The sequence below is a fragment of the Papio anubis genome, chromosome 17 (genome assembly GCF_008728515.1).
Source record: "Papio anubis isolate 15944 chromosome 17, Panubis1.0, whole genome shotgun sequence".
NCBI lineage: Eukaryota > Metazoa > Chordata > Mammalia > Primates > Cercopithecidae > Papio > Papio anubis.
Genome location: NC_044992.1, coordinates 59024876 through 59044810, shown reverse-complemented (window position 1 = coordinate 59044810; position 19935 = coordinate 59024876). Strand labels below are relative to the sequence as shown.

General features: G+C 51.6%; 1 protein-coding gene and 1 long non-coding RNA gene across 2 annotated transcripts; one reads left to right on the top strand and one right to left on the bottom strand.

Moving 5' to 3' along the window:
• Nucleotides 1-805: 805 nt before the first annotated feature.
• On the bottom strand, nucleotides 806-14345 carry CACNG1 (calcium voltage-gated channel auxiliary subunit gamma 1). The gene is made up of 4 exons (XM_003913324.4): nucleotides 13999-14345; nucleotides 4890-4964; nucleotides 2374-2511; nucleotides 806-1567 (listed from the first exon to the last, which is right to left on the bottom strand). The coding sequence occupies exons 1-4, from the start codon at nucleotides 14225-14227 to the stop codon at nucleotides 1341-1343; spliced, it is 669 nt and encodes a 222-aa protein (XP_003913373.1). The 5' UTR covers nucleotides 14228-14345; the 3' UTR covers nucleotides 806-1340.
• Nucleotides 14346-14659: 314 nt separating this feature from the next.
• On the top strand, nucleotides 14660-18464 carry LOC103878930. Its single transcript, XR_002518180.1, has 3 exons — nucleotides 14660-14751; nucleotides 15010-15160; nucleotides 15506-18464. It is a non-coding gene; the product is annotated as an uncharacterized LOC103878930 (long non-coding RNA).
• Nucleotides 18465-19935: the final 1471 nt, after the last annotated feature.

Sequence of the window (19935 nt, the reverse complement as noted above, 5' to 3'; positions counted from 1 at the left end):
ACGCCTGGCTAATTTTTTGTGTTTTTAATAGAGATGGGGTTTCATCATCTTGGCCAGGCTGGTCTTGAACTCCTGACCTCGTGATCCACCCACCTTGGCCTCCCAAAGTGTTGGGATTTACAGGTGTGAGCCACCGAGCCTGGCTTTTTTTTTTTTTTTAATTTAATGTTTTGAACAATTTAAAACTGTAAAAACTACCTTTTACTTGTGGGCCATACAGCAAGAGGGGGCAGGCCAGGTGTGGCCAACGGGCCACAGTTTGCCAAACCCTGCCCTAGGAGCATGAACTCCAGTGGGTTCTCCAGGGTGCAAGGCAAAGATCCCATCTGCCAATCATGTCTGAACTCCACTTCGGAAGCTTGGGCAAGTACTGTGGGGCTCTGGAAGGCAGAAGTGTGCAAATCATGGCTCTTCATGCGGCCCTAAGCGTCTAACTGCTAAGCCCTGCTTCCTGATGTTCTTCACAACAGAAATCCAGCATCAGAAATCAGACACTGGCTGGCTGCTTTAGCGCTGTGTTGGCACCAGGTGCGTTGCATGCCAGGCTCTAGAAATAACCCCTCCTATTTTTAACACCCTTGCTTCATCAGAAGGTTTCTAGTTTCTCCCGAAAACAATCTCAGGGCCTAGAGAAACCCTGTCTGAGTTGGAATTCAGAGCCTCTAAGCCACATGTGTTGCCCTCTTGTCCCCACAAAAGTCCTCAACGTACCCGGGTGACCTGCCTTCCCTTCTCATTCGGCGTCAGGGGGCCCCTGATGTGACCAGGAATCTGAGCAATTTCTATGCAAGGCGCGAGGAAAACGTGAGTTTTCTGAGAGCTTTTTTATTTCAAGCCACAGACAGATTCTACTCAGTTAAAAATGCTTCCCAGGGCTCCTGGAAGCCAAGGAGGGGACGCTGCGCTCACCAGAGAGGGTGTGTTTTATCACTGAGAAAGGGAGGGGCTGGCTATTTACACGGAACACCAAGAACTGGCAAACACAGGTTGTCCCTGCAATGTTCATAAAGGACAACCGGAGGCAGCTTATCAGAGGCTGGTACAGTGGGGACACCTCTGAGCTCCAGGGGAAGTGGGGCCCTTGCAAACACCTGTCCACCTGCTGGCCCTGCCTTTCCCAACTGTGGCCAGATTGAGACTGACATCCTCTTGCTCTATTCCCAGGGGAGCCTGTGGCAGCCCAGAGGAGCTCAGAGAGAGGAAGCAGCCTGCGACTGTGGCAGGGGGCAGATGGGAGCAGGGTGGAGCTAAAATTGCTCCCGCCTCCCCTCTGGAAGGTTCCAGGCTGAGACCTGGCTTCCTGGAGAAGAAGCCTGAGGGTTGCTAGGGCCACAGGAGGGCTAGTGCTCAGGCTCAGCATCCATGCAGGACTCCCATGGGTTCCGGGGCATTCGAGGCAGGGAGAACAGCAGGAGGGCGAGACCACCAAGGAAGAGGAGGACGAAGGCAGCACAGGCGCAGGCGAAGGACCAGGAGTAATAGTACTCGATCCAGACGGTGTCCTCACTGTCAATCATGCGCTTCACCGACTGCCGCATGACCTCTACCGAGACCAGGATGCAGAGACCTGGGGGCGGAGCCAGGTACGCTCAGGGACCGACGGGTGCCTGCCGTTACCCCCAGCCCCAGCCCAGCCTGTGTGCATGGAGGAGGCAGTGACCTTGCCTTGGGGGAAAAGCTGCCTCAAGGCAGGTTCTAGCTGGGAGCCTGCAGAGCGATCCATTTGTCCACGCACCACCCTATTCCTGCATCCCTTAGAAGGACGACCACATGGCCGGGTACGGTGGCTCATGCCTGTAAACCCAGCACTTTGGGAGACTGAGGCAGGAGGATCGCTTGAGGCCAGGAGTTTGAGACCAGCCTGGGCAACATAGTGATGAGCCCTCTGTCTCTACAAAAAATTAAAATGTAATAAAAACTTAGCCAGGTGTGGTGGTGCACGTCTGTAGTCCCAGGTACTCAGGAGACTGAGGCGGGAGGAACCCTTCAACTCAGGAGTTCGAGGCTGCGGTGAGCTGTGATCGTTCCACTGCACTCCAGCCTGGGCGACAGAGCGAGACCCTCTTCCTCATCCCCCAAGAAAAAGAAAGAAAGGCGACCACGTTTCTTTCCTTCTTCTGTTAATCATTCTCTGGGCCATTTCTTTGGGGCCTTGAGGGTTGAGTCATGGGGAGGAATGGACAGACCACCAAGCTCTGTCTCCCTCCAGCCCACCTGGGGTCGCTGAGGGCCTGGCCAGGTTTGCCCCTGGATGGGGATGGAGCCTGGGAAATGCCCCCCACCCAAATCCCACGGTGGGCATGAGAGTGGAGCGGAGAATCCCCCACGACATGGTCCCCCCAGTCCGGTGCTCGGGCGGAGCCCCCAGTCTACCTGCAAAAGCGTAGAACATGGACGCGGGCCGCAGCAGGTAGTCCCTCTTCTTCCCGAAGGACAGGAGGACACAGAGGCTGCCCAGGATGACGAAGCCAAGGCTGAAGATGGCGATGGCGGCTGCCGAGATGCTGTACTCTGCAAACACAAGGGACACCCGGCATGCGGCCTCAGTCCAGGAGCTCTCATGGTGGCTGGTTAGGGACCACCCCATACACCACAGTTCCCATCTCACACATGAGAAAGCCGACAGCCCCAGGGACCAAGTCCTTCCCTAAGGCCCACACAGAGCCAGGCTGCCATGGGGCTTCTTCTACCCATGTCTTCCCAGAGCATCAGGCTGCAAGGTCCCCACGGGGGGCAGAGGCGAGAGGCAAGTGGCTGGAGGCCTTTCCAGAGCAGAAACTTTCCTCGAGTGACAGGGCAGGAGGCACTGGGGCGGCGAGTGGTCTGCCTGGGGTTAAGGAGCAAAGGACCACAGGGTGGCTTGTCACGCAGCCCGGTGCACGTGAGGCTCTGCCAGTGTGTGTGGCAGTGTGCGTGTCTGTGTGTGGTTAGTGTGTGTGTGTGTTCATGTATGTGCCACATATGTGAGGATCTGTCAGAATGTGTTCGTGTCTGCGTATGGTAGTGTGTGCATGTGTATCTGGGTCTGTCAGTGTGTTGGTGTGTGTGTCACTGTATGTGTGTCTGCATGTGCTAGTGTGTACATGTATCTGTGCATGTGTCTGTGTCATTGCCTGTGTGTCACTGTGTCCAGTCATCAGGTCCCCGTGGTCTACTGGGCGCCATTGTGCGTCACCGCACGTCAGCGCGCGCATCAGCGCAATACGTACCGCGGTCCTGTGTCCTGTGCGTGTCATCAGTGTACGTCATGGCAATACGTCAGTGCGTCCCGTGTCCCAGTCACTGTGTTGCGTCACTGCGTCAGCATGCCTGTGCGTCCCAGTGGCGTCACTGTGCGGGCGTCAATAACGCAGCGTGTCCTGTGTGTCCGTCTCAGGTCATCAGGTCATTGTCTCTGTGCAGGCCTCACCGTCCTGGGTGTGTCATCAGGCTCCACCGTACGTCGTGGCGGCATGTCATTGTACATGTGTGTCAGTGTCCTGGCGGTAACTTGTGTGTGGCCATTGTGCATACCGCGGCACGGCGGCGTCAGTGCGTCCTGTGCGCATCCTTGCGTCATCAGGTCAGCATGCGGCTCTGTGCGTCCCAGTGGTCCCTACTGTGCGGGTAACAATGCAATACGTGTGTGCGTCCTGTGCGTCCGTGCGTCCTGTGCGTCAGGTCATTATCCTGCGTCACCGTGTCCTGTGTGCGGCCATTGCGTGGTGTGTGGTCATCAGGTCATCAGGTGGTGGCCCAGGTCATCAGGTCATCTTTGTGCGTCATCAGGCAGAATCAGGCGGTCATCAGCATGTGTCCCAGCGTGTGGCTCTGTGTACCAGGTTCCAGGTGTGTAACCGTGTAGTAATCAGGCCCAGCATGTCATGTGTGTCATCTTTGCGTACATTGCAATACGCGTCAAAGTGCGTCCCGTGCGCCCCAGGTACAATATCCTGCGTATGTAATCAATCGCGTAACACAGTGTGTCATTGCCTGTGTGTCATTGTATGTCTGTGTGTCATTGCCTGCGTGTCACTGCGTGTGTGTCATTGTACATGCCAGTGTGTGTAACTACAGGTTCAGGTCTTGTGTGTGTGGGCCATTGCATGTGCATCCGTGTTGTGTGTCCAGGTGCGTCACTGTGTGTGTGTCATTGTAACGTGTGTCAGTGTGTGTGTGTCTGTGTCTTGTGTATGTCATTGTATGTGTGTATCCAGGTTATGCAGGTCTGTGTGTGTCAGTGTGCTGGCCCCCAGGTTCGGTGTCTTGTGTGTGTCATTGTGTGTATCTGTGTGTGTCAGTGTCTCTGTGTCTTGTGTGTCATTGTATGTGTGTATCTGTGTTGTGTGTGTCTGTGTGTGTCAGTGTGCGTCTGTGTGTCTACCCACTCACCCTGTGTGCAGCTGTCTGGGCGCGGGCAGGCACAGGTGTGTGTCCCGACAGTGGGTGTGCGTCTGAGCTCTGTGGGTCCTGAAAAGCTCCCAGAGCCCACTGCGCCCTCTCGGTACTTGGGGAGGGATTTCTAGGCCAGGGAGGGACTCAGACTGTCCCTGAAGACTCTAACCATCACATCCCACCAAAAGCCACCACAGGGCCTCTGAGCACTTGTTCCACATCCACAGCTCCCGTCACAACAGCTGCCCTTGGGTAGGAGCTTGCCAGGAAGTGCTGCTTCTGCAAACGCTCCCTGGCCCCGAGGTGTGGAAGCTCTGGGCCCTGGAGATGGAAGGCGGCTACCTGGGGCCTCCGGAGCAGAGAGGTGACAAGGCTGTTGTTCAAATGCACCATGGGCTTCTTCTCATCAGGCCTGAGGAAGTCAGTGCTTTTGCCCCCAATGGCTTTCTGGCCCAGTGATGCATGACACAGAAGTCCCCTCTTGTCACCCCAGCCCCCTTTCCACCCAAGCTCACCCTTCTGAGTAGTGAATTCGAAGATCTCCGAGCTCTCGCCGGGGTTAAAATGCCTGAAGTAGGAACAGTTCTTCTCTGCAAAGGAGGAGACATACTGTGAGTTGAGGGGAGGGACCTGTAGCAAGGACAGAGGCCTGGCAGAGAGTGCGGTGTCATTCTGCTGGGCACGCAGGGGCTCTGGCAGGCTCTCTTCTCCCCAGATCCTTAATCTGGGCTGAAACGTCTGTCTGTGACCCTTAGAACAACATCTCAGTGGAATAATGACGTTGCCTGGAAGGCTGAGAGGTCTTCAGGGAGCTGAGGCTGGATGAGTCCACAGGGCAGACTGCCTATGGGTTCTGCACCCCATTAGGCAGACGGGGTAACCAAGGCCAAGGCTTAAGCCATTTTTCAGGGTGTGCAGGGTGCACAATCACTAAAGAACCAAACAGCAGTCTCCGTGAGGACCGATTCTGCCTCCCCAGGGGACACTGGGCAATGCCTGGGGACATGGTGGTGGTGAGAGGGGTACACCTGGCACCTAGCCGCTAGAGGCCACAGACGCTGCTGAGCATCCTGCAACACGCAGGACAGGCCCTCCCAACGTGGAATGATCCAGGCCAAAATGTCAAGAGTGCCAAGGTTGAGAAACCCTGGACCAACCCCAAATCTGGGACTGTTTCTCATCAGAATCCAGGCCCACCCTGGTTCACTGGTGGGACCTGGGAAGCAGTGTTTTTCAAAAGCTTTCTGGGAGAGCCTGATGTGCAGCTGGGATGGGAACCCTGCTCCAGGCCCCTTAAAATGCCCTGCAAAGGGCTTTTTCCGAGTGGCCATTGGAATGGCCTGGACGCAGATGGAACCCTACGAGGGCTGAATGTGACCATCATGTGGTTTCACTGGGTCGCTGGTCTCTGTGAGACAGCCCAGATGAGACCTGCCCCGCAAAGCCGCTTGGCCCACCTGATAATTGTCATAAAAGCTATGGAAAGTCTGTGGGTAGTAGGAACACGAATCTGAATTTGATGAGGGAGAGGGGAGGGGTTCAGCGCAAGGAAATTCATGCTGATTTAAAATATAATTTCACTTCCATTTTTCTCCTTCAGTCTCTCTCTCATAGCTAGGTATACTATAAAATCAAAGGACAGGCTGGGCGCAGTGACTCACGCCTGTAATCCCAGCACTTCAGGAGGCTGAGGCAGGAGAGTTGCTTCAACCTGGGAGGCAGAGGTTGCAGTGAGCTGAGGTCATGTCACTGCACTCCAGCCTGGGTGATGGAGTGGGACTCCGTTTAAAAAAAAAAAAAAAAAAAAAAGCACAGTCTGCACAGTCTTATCTCTTCCTAAATCCAGTTTATCTTCTTTGCTCTTGATTTAGGAAGTGGATGAATGGGTTATTTTATATTACGTTTCCTTCAAAAACTAAGTTAGTTTGCTTTTTATTTGTGGAGGCCCTTCATTGATTTCTTTTCCTGTGGGTCAATGACCCTCAAGTAGAAAGACATCTCTTCCTCTAGTTTAGATGGTGTCTAGTTTGTCAATTCATTTGTTCACTTCCAGGCTTCATTTAGATGCTCACAAGGCGGTTGATGGCTAGTTCTTTCTGGAAACGTACCTGCAGTGATGCCAAGGTTTTTTTGGGGGGATGAAGGCCTTCTTTAATCGGACCTAAATCATCTTCTTGCTCCTTAAGCCTGTAGTCTCGTACCATTCCCCTCCTTCCCCCAAAAGTCGGGGCTGCTGCCTCTCCTGAGGCTGAGGAAGGAAATGACCCTGGAGATGGGATGTGGTTTAGCAGCAGTACCCGTTCCTGGCATAAACAGCTTTCTCTGTGCGCTTCTATATTTAAATCACTTTCCTTTTGAACCACATTACCTGGGGTGTCTGACTGCTGGTGGTGATGTCAGAATTGGTGCTCTGCTATTCTCTCTCGGCGTCCGGTGCTATTTTAAAGCATAATGCAGACCTCTTCTATTTGTTAGATTATTAGCTATAGATCTCTTGAATCACTGCTTCGAAATGGCCCATGCTATGTCGTAAGTCTCCATGTGTCTCCCTCTGGACAAAGAAACATTTCTGTTTCCGTTGTATTCTTTAAGAACCAATTTCAGTTGTCAGAATTGACTGAATTCAAGTGTATTTCACCGTCAGCTGCCTCCCTGACTGCTCGAAAGCTGTCAGTTAAAATCCTTCCCAGCGGAGGACCCTGAGATGAGGGCCACGGAGTGCTTTGCTGGAGCACGGCTGTTTGCACCCGGTGGGTTGCTGAGGTGACTCCCGCACAGGTAGCATTTGGCTCGCCAAATCCCCACCAGATAAATGCCAGGCTCTGTGTGGCTGCTGGCTGCTTGGATAGAAATGATCTTAACTCAGACACAGGGGTAGCCTACATGTCTGCAGGAGCCAGGTTGTGAGCTTTTGGGGGGATTGCTTTTCTTTTGGTGGTCCAAGGACAATGTTCCCCCTCCCTCTTCTCCATTAAGTGTCCTCAAATGGAGGGAGGGGGCCTCCAGTGGCTAGGATTCCTTCTCGGGGCATCAGGAAGCCTCAGCTTCACTCTTACATGGCTGAACTAGGGGCCTGAGGACGGATGGGCCGACCTGTCCCCTCTCTTGGGCTTAGCACATGAAAAAGGCCAGTGTCTCCTGCCCTGAACCTGGGAGAAACATCCACTCCTGGGCTATGTGGCTGCCCACTGGAGACCATAAACCCTTTCATGGTCCCTGAGGGCCCCTGTAGGGGTGGGGGCACGTCAGACCCAGGCCCCATTCAGGATAAATCAGGCCAGGCATCTGCCCATGTCACTCAAGAGGGTGAGGGTCCTGTTCAGATGGACAGACCCTACTACAAGCCCCTTCCCTCCCTGCCCTGTCCCTGGGTCCAGGTGGATATTATTTGGGAAACTGAGCATCCAGGGCAACGTAAAGAGGAAGGACATCTGAGGGGGACCCGTCTTAGTCATGGGGCAAGAGGAGAGGGACTGTGACGGTCCTGTGCAGACTCTGAGCCTTCCTGCCTGTGCCTCTGGGATGTCCCTCTCTGTCCCACTGCCCTGGCTTCCATCACACTTACACAAAGCTCAGGGATTGCAGCTTTGCTTCCGACTAAGTCAGCAAAGATTCCAATGCCAGGATGATGATCTGGGGTGTTAGGAACTCTGAGGTTGTGCCATTCTCCTTTGTCTCTGCAAATGGCTTATGCTGATTTTAATCTCCTTATTTCTGTAAGACTCAGTGGTTTAAAAATATTAAATGGGGTATTTATTAAAACTGTGGTGAACTCAGCCCTCAGACTTGACTGGGGGATGGAACAGTCTGGCTAAACAAGTGTTCTGGTTAAGGGCATTAGTCACTGTGCAGAACCATGTCTAGTGTGCCAGTTTCGAAGAATTAGAGCAGAAGCCACATTTAGCTCCAAGCTGAACTGGAGTTAATAGGGATCTTTCTCTGATCATTGGAGCAGCTGGTAGCATGAGGGGATGCCTTGGGTTATCACTGAGAATGTATCAGTGTACCAAGTGACAGTCCATGGAGACTTTCATATATTCAAAGATAATTTGTGGATTTGTCCAAAACCAAAGAAACTGGTACTTTAGGGATGCAAGAAAGCCTCTAAGTTGCATTGATGCCAGTGTTGTGTTTAGCCTTTTGGTAAAAGAAGTTCTATCAGCTCCTGACAGTGGTTTTCTGGGCTGTGTCTCCTCCCACACCTCTGATTGAAGAATTTTATAGAATGGGCTGGAGAAATCTCCAAGACCTGACCCTGGAGCTCCAGAGCACTACTCTTCCGTGGGAGAAGCCTGGCTTTGGCCTAGGCCTCTGGCATGGACTCCTGTGAGTGGTGAGGGGAGCCCATGAAATTCCTGGGGTCAGTAGTATCATGCTCTTTCATCCAGTCCCAATTCCTGCACTGAGCGAAGATGGACCAGTAGGGAAAATGGGGCACTAGGCAAAGTGGGCCCTGGGGCAGCCTGCCTCCTTGCCCTAAAGAGGCAGAGCCTGAAAGAAGCAACACTTCACCCAGCCCAAGGGCAGGGGATGGCCTCTCTGTGGGTTCATTTGGACTTTCAGAACACATAGTCTCTCCTATGGGAGAGGCCCCTGCTCTCATTCTGGAGGCATTGGAATTGGTCTTAGATGTTGTACATGGAAGTCCTTCTAAGACTCTTTGGGGGACAGTAGAAAAATTAGACAACTCTTGTGGGGGACAGTAGAAAAATTAGACAACTCTTGCCCACTGAGCCTCCAACATTCTAAGACTAAATGGGACCATGAGAAGTCTCCTCCACTGCACCAGCTTCTGGTCTGGCTACCCTCAAACTATGCCATGTCAAAAGCTGGACTCCTTGTGTTCACTTGGGTCAGAACTTTTAGGAGCTGTGTTTACATGCACAATAGAGGGTGTGGGAAGGAACTGGAGAGAAAGGAGGCTCTGGATTCAAGACTTGGGTGGAGAACCTCTATTTGTTAGCTAGTTAGCCTGGGGAAGGCTATGCTCAGCCTCCATGTTCCTACCTGTAGAATGAGAACCACCTGTAGAATAAGAACCACCTGTAGAATAGGATCCACCTGTAGAATAAGAATCTACTCACTGGGTTGTTGTAAAGTAGTTAATTTATTGACTAAAAAGGTGAATGTTAGGGGTAATCATCTGAGTATGAGTCCTGGCTGCTCTGCTCATCACCTGTGTTACCTTGTCAACTATCTCAACCTCTCAGTGGTTCATTTTCTTTATCCGTAAGATTGGAATGATGATAATAGCATGGCCTTCATGGAGGTTTTTGTGAGGATTAGGTGAGCTAACATATGTATGTCATCCCACCACCTTCTGGACTCCATTGATTTGGGGGAAAATTGGCCGTTCATCTTACTAAGGATTTCTCATATGTGATGAATTGCTTCTTTCTGTTTTTAAGATTCTCTGTCTCTTTCAACAGTTTGATTATCGCGTGTCTAGGTGTGGATCCCTTAGAGTTTATTCTACCTGGAGTTCATTGAGCTTTACAAATTTGTAGATTTTTAATGTTTTTCATCCAATTTGGGAAGCTTTTGGACATTATTTTTCATATGCCTTTTTTGTTCCTTTCTCCCTTTCCCTCTCCTTCTGGGACTTCCTTTACATACACTTGATGGTGTCCCATAAGTCTCTGAGGCTCTTGTCATTTTTCTTTCTTTTTTTTTTCTATCTGTTCCTCAGACTAACTAATCTCAAATGACTTATCTTAAAGGTCACTGATTCTTTTACCTGCTCAGATATGCTATTGAGCCCCTCTAGTGAATTTCTCATTTTAGTTATCGTACTTTTCAACTCTAGAATTTCCATTTTGTCCTTAAAAATAATTTCTGTCTCTTTCTTGATAGTTTCTATTTCATGAGACATCATTTTCATCTTTAATGCTTTTGATTTTTAAAAAAAGTTCTTTGGATATACTTACTATAGTCAATTTAAAGTTTTTGTCTAGTAAGTCCAATATCTGGCTTCCTTAGGGATCTATCGAGCTCTCCCTGCCCCATATATGCCCCATATCATTTTAGTTCTTTGCATGTCTTGTGTTTATGTATGTATTTATTTATTTAGAGACAGTCTCGCTGTCCCAAGCTGGAGTGCAGTGGTGTGATCATAGTTCACTGTAGTCTCTAACTCCTGGGATCAAACAATTCCCTCACCTAAGCCTCAGGAGTAGCTAGAATTATAGGCACATGCCACCACTCTTGGCTATTTTGTGGGGTTTGTTTGTTTGTTTGTAGGGACAGGGTCTCGCTATATTGCCCAGTTTGATCTCAAACCTCTGGCCTCAAGCAATCCTCTTGGCCTCCAAAAGTGCTGGGAACACAGGAGTGAGCCACCACACCCAGCCAGTATTTTTTAAACAATATAATGTGGCAACTCTGGAAATCAGTTGTTCCCCCTTCTTGAGGATTTGTTCCTATTGTTTGTTTAGTGACTTTTTGAACTCAGATGGTAAAGTCTGTTTTTTGTCATGTGTGACCACTGAAATCCCTGTTCAATTAGCTTAGTGACCAATTAGAAATTTCCTAAAATGCTTGGCAACAATGACTCCCCCAGTCTTTACTGAGGGGCTCTGTGCATATGACTCACACTCAGGTAAGCCACCCACACCTCTGCCTTAGCTTTCACTTTCTGCTTGAACAGAGCCTTAAGATAAGGCAGAGAGTGCTTAGGGCCTTCTTAGGTCTTTCTTGAGTGTGCATATAGCCTTGTGCATGCGTGTGACCTCCTAGATTCCCAGGAATTTGTTGGAGCTTTTCAAAGCAACCTATGGACATCTAGTCTCCAGTTTTTTGGTTAGCCTGTTGTTTTCCCAACTGTTATCTACTGCCTCAGACAGCCATGATGTTAAGTAATCATCTCTAATTATGTTCCACAAATGTCCCCAGGAAGAAAGACTCTTTGTACTGGATGAGCTCAGAGTCAGGTCAAACAGAAACAGCTTCTCAAGTGGGGCTTTTCAGGGAATCACCAGACAGGTCAAATCATGACAATGCTCTGGGAATGGGCCTTTGATCCAACCCCATTCTCTCCCCTCCAGAGGCTACTAGGATGCTGATTTTCACTGTGATTATGAACGTTGGTTTGTGAGGTTACCACAGAGCTGGGAAAGGGAATCAGGAATAAGTCAAGTTAAAACACCACAGAACTCACTGGTCCTCCTGAGATTCACCCATTTTTCTTGCTGGACTTTGGTTAATTTCCAGAGTTCTGAAAATGTTGATTCTGACCATTTCCACCAGCCTTCTCATTGCTTTTATGGAGAAGAAGATTTTTGGAAGTTCTTTTTCTCTATCATCTTTTTCGTGATGTCATTCAAAGTTGATACATGTAAAGCATTTACAACAATATTCGGCACATAGGGTTACATGTATGTGCCATTATTATTGTTGCTGTTGTTAATAATAAATGAGAGGCCACATATGAACCCGCTTCCTCCCTCCAGACAAGAGTGGTCCCAGGGGGCACAAGAAGGGCATATGGGGAAGGAGAAAGATGTCCATTTGCAGAGAAAAGAGAGGGAAAAAGGCAGGAACATACTTTGGAAGATGACTGGGGGAAGGTAGTGCTCAGTGTCACAAGTGTGGGAAGTATGGTTCATAGCTGGTTAGGCTAAGAAGGCAAAGAGATAGATCCTGGTCAGGCTCAAGGCCAAGCAATGCCTGTTGGTCCCCTGTAATTGGTCCAGTCACCTCTCACCAGCCTGTCTCTTCCTTGTGTGGACTCTGCTCACTGCCCAGTCCTCTGCTCTGACTTTAAAAGGCAGATGGTTCCAAGGACGGGTGAACAGGACTGTAACAGCACGTCCCTATGCGCGGTCCCTGAAGAAGCTGCCCTGCCCTGCCCTGCCCTGCCCAGGGGAGTTGGCTGGAGGGATTGCCTGTTTATGGGTGTGCTCGGCAGTCGCCAAGGGGCATGGGCATCCGGGCTATGCGATACCCTGCAAGCACATGGCCACACCTGTCACCCTCAGCCCTGGGACTCGGTGTTTCTATAACAGTTGGGCACTTACGAGTCTTCTGGGCGTCCAGTGGGCGTGAATGAGGGAGGGGATCTCTGGAGCAAGCAGCAGGGAAGGAAGAGGGAGCAGAGATATGGGAGGATGGGGTGTTGGCTCTTTGGTTCACATGCAGACTGCAAGATCTTTGGGGACTCAGCCCTAGTGTCCTTGAAGGACAGGTTTCAAGGAACACCAAAGTCTGGTAAAAGAGGGAATCATCCTGAAAACCAGGTGGGACATCACACTGACATAACCCTGCTCCACTGCCACCGTGGATGGGCGTCTGTAAACCTGGGAAGAGATCTTACATTGCTGAGAGTCAGTCCCATATTTTATAGAGGAAGAAGCAGAGGCTGAGGTGATCTTTGTCCTCGCTGGATGGTCATTTGAGGGTAATGGGCAATGGTGACTAGATCCCTGGCCGCCTGGTCTCCACGTAGCACCCTTTCCTCTAAAGTGCTGTATTTGCTAAGAATCCAGAAGCCTCGGCATTTGCAGAATAGAGGCTAGTCATGCAACTACCAGGTACTCCTGAAAAGGAGCTTACCTTCGACATGTGGTTCGGTCACATGGTAGGAAATCGAGGAATACGCTTAAATTACAGGGTGAGGAAATGCTTTGTAACTCTGACAGGGTCTGAGCTAAGGGAGGATGCATAATGGACTGACATCCTGACAAAAGGGCGGGTGGAGGCCAGGCACGGTGGCTCATGCCTGTAATCCCAGCACTTCGGGAGGCCAAGGCAGGTGGATCACCTGAGGTCAGGGGTTCAAGACCAGCCTGGTCAACATGGCAAAACCCCGTCTGTACTGAAAGTACAAAAATTAGATGGGTGTGGTGGCGCATGCCTGTAATCCCAGCTACTGGGGAAGCCAAGGCAGGAGAATCACTTGAGTCCAGGAGGCGGAAGTTGCAGTGAGCCAAGATTGTACCACTGCATTCCAGCCTGGGCGACAGAGCAAAACTCTGTCTCAAAAAAAAAAAAAAAAAAAAAAAGGTAGGGGCAGGTGGCTCACCCACAGCCACATCCTGCTTCACAAGCATTCAACCTGTGCAGCTTCTCCAGGCCCAGGGCCCACAAGGGTCCATGCTTGGATTCATGTGCTGCTATCGCTGCCTTGAAATCCTTGGTAATTTGGAGCAAGGAACCCTGCATTTTCATTTTGCACAGGACCCTGCATATTCCATCGCCTGTCCTCTCTCCTCCCCTGCCTTGAGGCCAGGGACAAACCTGCCAGCTCCATGGTTTCCCCCAGCCTGAGGACACAGAGCCACCCAGCATGTCTTTGCAGGGAGAGAGTGACCAGATGGAGCCCAGAAGTCCCTGGGCTGGTACAGCTGCGGTTCCTGTCTTGAGCCTGCCCAGCTCTCTGTTCTGGGCGAAAAGCCCCATGGTCCAGCCAGACAGAAATAGCTGGGACAAACGCCCTCGTCTTACAACCCAGCCCCAGCCACCAGCACAGCACATGCAATTCAGATCTTCTTCCCTGGGCAGAAAGGGCTGGGCGGCTGCCCTATCTCTAGCCTGAGAAACCTGCCTTCCTTGGCATGGGCAAATTTGTCCGGGGGACGACAGGGAAGGGCGGGAGGTGGGGATCGGGACGGAGGGTGGGTACGTTACCCCCGGGCAGGGTGATGGGCCCGCAGGTCTTGCTGTCGTCCATGGGGATGCGCTTGGTACAAATCCGCCAGAGGCCGAAGTGGGCCGCCTCGCAGGTGGTGTTGTGGTGCTCCATGTGGGGGCTCAGCACAGCCCAGTGGTCAGTTACCACGGCCGTCATGGCCAGCACGATGCCTGCCAGGATGCAGAAGAGGGTCACGCGGACCTTCAGCGTTTTGGTCTGGGACATGGTGGTCGCCGAGGCGTAGGTGCCCTGGGCAGGGTCCGGCGGCTGCGTCTCCTCGGGCAGGTGACAGCCGAGCTGGGGGGTGGCGGTGGTTGTCGAGTTGGGAGTGGCCACTAAGTTTAGTGTGCCTGGCTGAGCCAGAGTGGGCTGGCCTTGGGGCTGAGGGACGCGGGACGTGCTGAGCAGCTGCCCAGACGTGTCAGGGGCCTGAGGAAGGCTGCTATTAATGCCCCTCTCCAGGCGTGGCACCGGGGACGGCTTCTGCTCAGGTTTCAGGGCTGTCTGCCCCTCTGGGAGCCAGAAATACCCCGGTGGGGGGCGGGGTAAGGAGAGAAGGCTCTGGATGGTGGATTGAGGCCTCTATGGAGCAGCAGCTCAGGGTGCCTGAGTTGGGAGGGGGCGAGGGGTGGGCAGCAGGGCCCCAGGGGTGGGGATCTGTCTGCTCTGGGCTGATGGGAAAGGGCACCCCAGGCCAGGGGAGGAGACCAGGAGCTGCAGGCTGCACGGCCGTCCCGGGTTCCCACAGGGTAAGCCTACTACCGGCGGGGCAGTGAGTATGTTCTCATCCTGGAATCTGGGGGGCCTAGGATTCTGTCTAGGGACATCCCAGGGACCCCGTCCGGGGCCTGTGGAGTCCACCTCTCAGGCAAGCGTTTTAGCCACAAACCCCACAGCATCCCCCAAACCATAGGAAGATTTTAGGTGGTTCCCAGGCCTGGCCTTACCCAACTCTGATCCCTCCACGAGAACACTTCTTCCTTTTCAATTCTCTTTCCATCCCCAAGACTGAGCTCCGTTCGAGTCAGTGTCATGACTGCCCGCAAAGTGTCCTCTGAAACAAAGCGAGAACGGCCTGAAGAGGACGAGGAATCCTGCTGGACTTGGTGGTTCCGTGTTCAGGGCACTGTGTTTGGTTTTGCCGTCTACTAACAGCAGGTGATAACGATTTTCCAGTTACGTTTTAATTTGCAAAATGTGTGTGTGAGTGAAAAAGAACGAATAGGTTGATTTATAGGGGATCATCAGGAGCTCATGGGTGTGCGGATACGGCAGAGAACACAGAAAGCCTGGGATCGACCACCCTCCGAGGGTCCTGGGCACCTGCCTGGCCCCCAGGCCTGTTCCCGAGGCTGCGGCCTCTACGTCTCTCCTGGGTTGTGCCATCTCTCCCTTCCCAGCTCACTGGGTGGCCCTTTTTGGGTGTAGCCGAGAGGCTGATGCATGATCAGGAATAGCCTCCTGAGCTGGGTGGGGCCTTGAACTTCACAATTCTTGCCTCAGATTGACACGATTTACAGAGACTCTGCCCATGTGGACAGAAACATTTCAGCCTTCAGCCTTGGAATCACAGGAAGTTCATGATGATGATAACAGGAGCAGTGGCTCATCTTCAGTGAGTGCTTACTACCTACCAGGCACTCTGCTAAGCCTTCATCCATCATCGCAGGTACTCTTCACACCAAATCCACAAGGGGACTGTGGCTGTTTTTGCCATTTCACAGTAACACAACTGTTACTGCCATTTCACAGACAAGGACATGGACACTCAGAGACGTGAAGTCACTTGTCTAAGGTCACACAGTGGGAAAATGAGGAAGCCAGGTTTCAGGACCCAGAGCCCAAAGTCTTAACCAATGGTTAGAACTGGGAAGAAGCTTGAAGATCTATTGTGACAGATTAGGAATCTGCAGCCCAGAGAGGAGACATGACGAACCAGGACCACCTGGTGAACAGCCCCGAGGCTGAGCTGAACCCTCGTGTCTCCAGCCACAGGCTCGTGCTTATTGTAGTTCCATCCAAACGTTCATATTTTTAAAGTCAGTCTCTCATCCATATTACAATCTCCCGAGAGCTTCTCTCCCTACTGTTCTCATCTCTGCTTCCCTTCCTCCCTGTCCCCCCGCCTCTGTGTTCCCAGTGGGTGCTAATCCATCACAACTGACTGATCACTGACTGATTGTTGACATATGCCGCCGCCCCTGCTTCAGCTCGCGGAGAAACTGCCTGTCACCAGGTGGGTGGACCGTCTCCATGGGGAACTCCCAGAACCTGGGACATGGCCGCAGTCTCTGAGCCCTCTCTTGTTGCTTGTGGGGGCCCAGCTTCAGGATCCTGGCACCTGGGGATCTCAGGGGGTGCTGGACAGCTTGAGCAGACCTACTGAGTGCCAGGCACAAAGCAAAGCAGTAGCTGGGGAGCCAGAATAGGGTTCCAGTGTTTTAAGACAGAATATCTAGAAAGAAGCTATTTAATTTTAGCACTACAAGTAAATACAGTGTCGCTGGAAGAATAAAAGTGTCTTTTGAATTTCCTGGTGTGGTGGGTGTGGGTGCCCTAAGCTCTTTGGTGCCAAGAGCCTCTGACAGCCTTGGAAAGCACCCTGAAAGGGCCCAGCCCACAGGGTGCACCCAGCACCAGCCATGATGATATTGCAGGCCCTTCAAAGATGCCAGGTCTCGGCGGGGACAGCAACCAGGAACTTCTGCTGCTCTTTCCCTCGGTGGGGGGCAGGTTTGTGCCCCATGCAGGGGTCCAGAGTCCTCCGCCCCAGTGCAGTGAAAGCATTAAAGATTGATGGCCTCTGCCTTTTGAAGTCATCTTTGTGTAAGTCGCACCACGAGGCCAGCAGCTGCAGCTACTGCAGGCAGATCCACTTTCTCTCCCCTGTTTACTAAAAGCTCCCTCAAATACACCTTTTCTGCTCACAGAGGCACTGCCGCGCTGCCTGCCTGGTTCCCCAAGAGCCTGGCAGGGCCAGGAAAGGACTTCAGTATCCACAGGCATTTGCTGAGAGTTGGGCAGGGCAACATCCATGTCCTCCCCCCAGATCTCACCCTTTCCAGGGCAGCAGGGAGGAGAGCATCTCAGGGAGGCAGCATGCAAGAGGGGGACCAAGCTAGAGGGTGATGGAGCCGGCCAGCCCTGAGCAAATCCCTGCACTGCTTGGTTTCAGCTGTGCAGCTTCCAGCAAGTCATTAGCCTTTCTAAGCTGCCCTTTGTAAAATGAAAGCAATGGGCCTGGCTGTGGAGAGGGTAGAAGGACAGGAGGGAGTGCACTGGACCAGCTTAGCCATGGTAGGCACTATGGGCTGCATCATGTTTTCCCCAAGTTCATAGGTTGAAGCCTAACCCCCAATGTGATGGTGTATAGAGATGGGGTCTTTGGGAGATAATGAAATGAGCTCATGGAGGTGGGGGCCTTGTGATGGGAGTAGTGTCTGTATTAGTCTGTTCTCACACTGCCGAGACTGGTAATTTACGAAGGAAAGAGGTTGAATGGACTCACAGTTCCACATGGCTGGGGAGGCCTCACAATCATGGTGGAAGATGAAGAAGGAGCAAAGGCACATCTTACATGGCGCCAGGCAAGAGAGCACGTGCAGGAAACTGCCCTTTATAAAACCATCAGATCTTGTGAGATTTATTCACTATCATGAGAACAGCAGAGAAAAAGACACCCTCATGATTCAGTTACCTCCCACTGGGTCCCTCCCGTGACATGGAATTATTACAATTCAAGATGAGATTTGGGTGGGGACACAGAGCCCAACTGTAGCAGTGTTCTCATAAGAGGAGACCGGAGAGAGGCCGTCACGCATTTAATAGAGTATTGAGTACTTGATTCAGCACAGGACGTAATGGTAAGAAATCAATCACCCTGGATGCCTGGCACTCACAGTGTTGTGGGAAATTTGGGGGGCTCCTTTCCTGTTCTGTTCTCCAGATGTTGATGCTTACTTGCACCCCTGAGATATTTTTATCCTATCCACACCAGCCCAATTCCCTTTGGTTTTACAACCCCACTCTGCCAGCTTCCAATTCTGGCAGCTTTTTCCGACTGCCCTGATCACAGTGGCCTCTTCCCTCCCTGTTGATTCAGGACCCTCCTGAGGCCTCCAGAACATACAGGCCAGCCAGGGCTTGGGCCATAGTTAAGTTGGGGCACAATAAGGCCCACGCTGGGACTTCTGCCCTGCCAAGCAGAAGAAGAACCACTCCCTGCCCTTGAGGAGTCCACAAATTGTTAGGGCAGCTGAGACTGTACTGGGAGGGGCTGTGGGGTCTCCTGGGACAGAACTCAGCCTGCTTGGAGAGGTGTGGAGAAGAGGAGCTCCAGGCAAGACATGGGCCCCTCGGGAGGCTTGAGCCCGCAGCCAGGGTTCTCAAAGTGCACCCTGTACATACGTGCAAGAGGAGAGAAGGCAGCCTGTGATTTAAATACTTTTTTTTTTTTTTTAAGGCGGAGTCTTGCTCTGTTGCCCAGGCTGGAGTGCAGTGGCGCAGTCTCAGCTCACTGCAAGTTCTGCCTCCTGGGTTCACACCATTCTCCTGTCTCAGCCTCCTGAGTAGCTGGGACTACAGGCGCCTGCCAGCATGCCAGGCTAATTTTTTTTTGTATTTTTTAGTAGAGATGGGATTTCACTGTGTTAGTCAGACGGTCTCGATCTCCTGACCTCGTGATCCGCCTGCCTCAGCCTCCCAAAGTGCTGGGATTACAGGCGTGAACCATCGCGTCTGTAAAAGTCATTTAAATGTTTCTTTTTTTGAGATGGAGTCTCCCTCTCTCACCCAGGCTGGAGTGCAGTGATGTGATCGCAGCTCACTGCAATCTCCGCCTCCCAGGTTCAAGCAATTCTCTTGTCTCAGCTTCTCAAGTAGCTGGGATTATAGGCATGTACTACCATGCCCAGCTAATTTTTGTATTTTTGGTAGAGACAGGGTTTCACTATATGGGCCAGGCTGGTCTCGAACTCCTGACCTCAAGTGATCTACCCGCCTCGGCCTCCCAAAATGCTGCAATTACAGGTGTGAGCCACCACGCCTGGCCTAACGATTTTCATATTTCTTTTCACGAGGATCTGGATTATATCATTAATATTATTTCTTTAGGTCAAGATCAAATTAAAAGTGGTAATTTAAAGAAAAAGATGAAGCAAGTAATTGTACAGGTGGCACCTAGGATGTGGCAAGCATCATGCCAGTGTCCCAGGGTGGCTGCTGTGTGGAGCACGCAGCTGTCAGGGAAAGCGCATGTCCTTTCTGGAAGTGACAGTCATAGACTGGAACCCCAGCTTTGCTGTTGACTGTGTGTGTGCCTTGTGAGAGATGGGTCACCTTTCTGAGCCTGTTTCTTGCTCACAAAGAAGGGAGGATCATAACTACCTTGTGGGGTTATAGCGAGAATTAAACGCAGTAATGTATGTGTGCACGTGTAGACTGTGATGTACGTTACTTCACAAGAAGCTTTGTGGGACTCTGAGAGGGCTGGACACCTGCAGTGTTGGTGCCCATGGCTTGGGCAGCAGCAGGAAACATCTTGTTGAGCAGGTCAGAGTCAAAAGATAACGATGATGATTTTCTAGCCAAGCAAATAGAAGTTTGATGAGAACATGCAAATCCCCATTGACTGTCCGCCTCACTACTCTCACTCTGGGAGTGCTTCTGGAGAAATCTGATGATGACAGTGGTTCCTGCAGAATGGGTAGTGATGGAGCTAGGGAAATATTATTTTGTGACTGTTGTTGTCATTCATTCATTCATCAAACACTTACTGATCACTGTAGGGCTATTAGAATGTGAATAAGACATCGAGTCTGCCCTCTAGGAGCCCACAGTCTGGTGGGAAAGTCAGGCATCAACTAACATGAGTCTGCTCTGATGGATAGCAGAGGGCATGCTGGGAACATTGGTGTTCAGTAAAGGGTTAACTC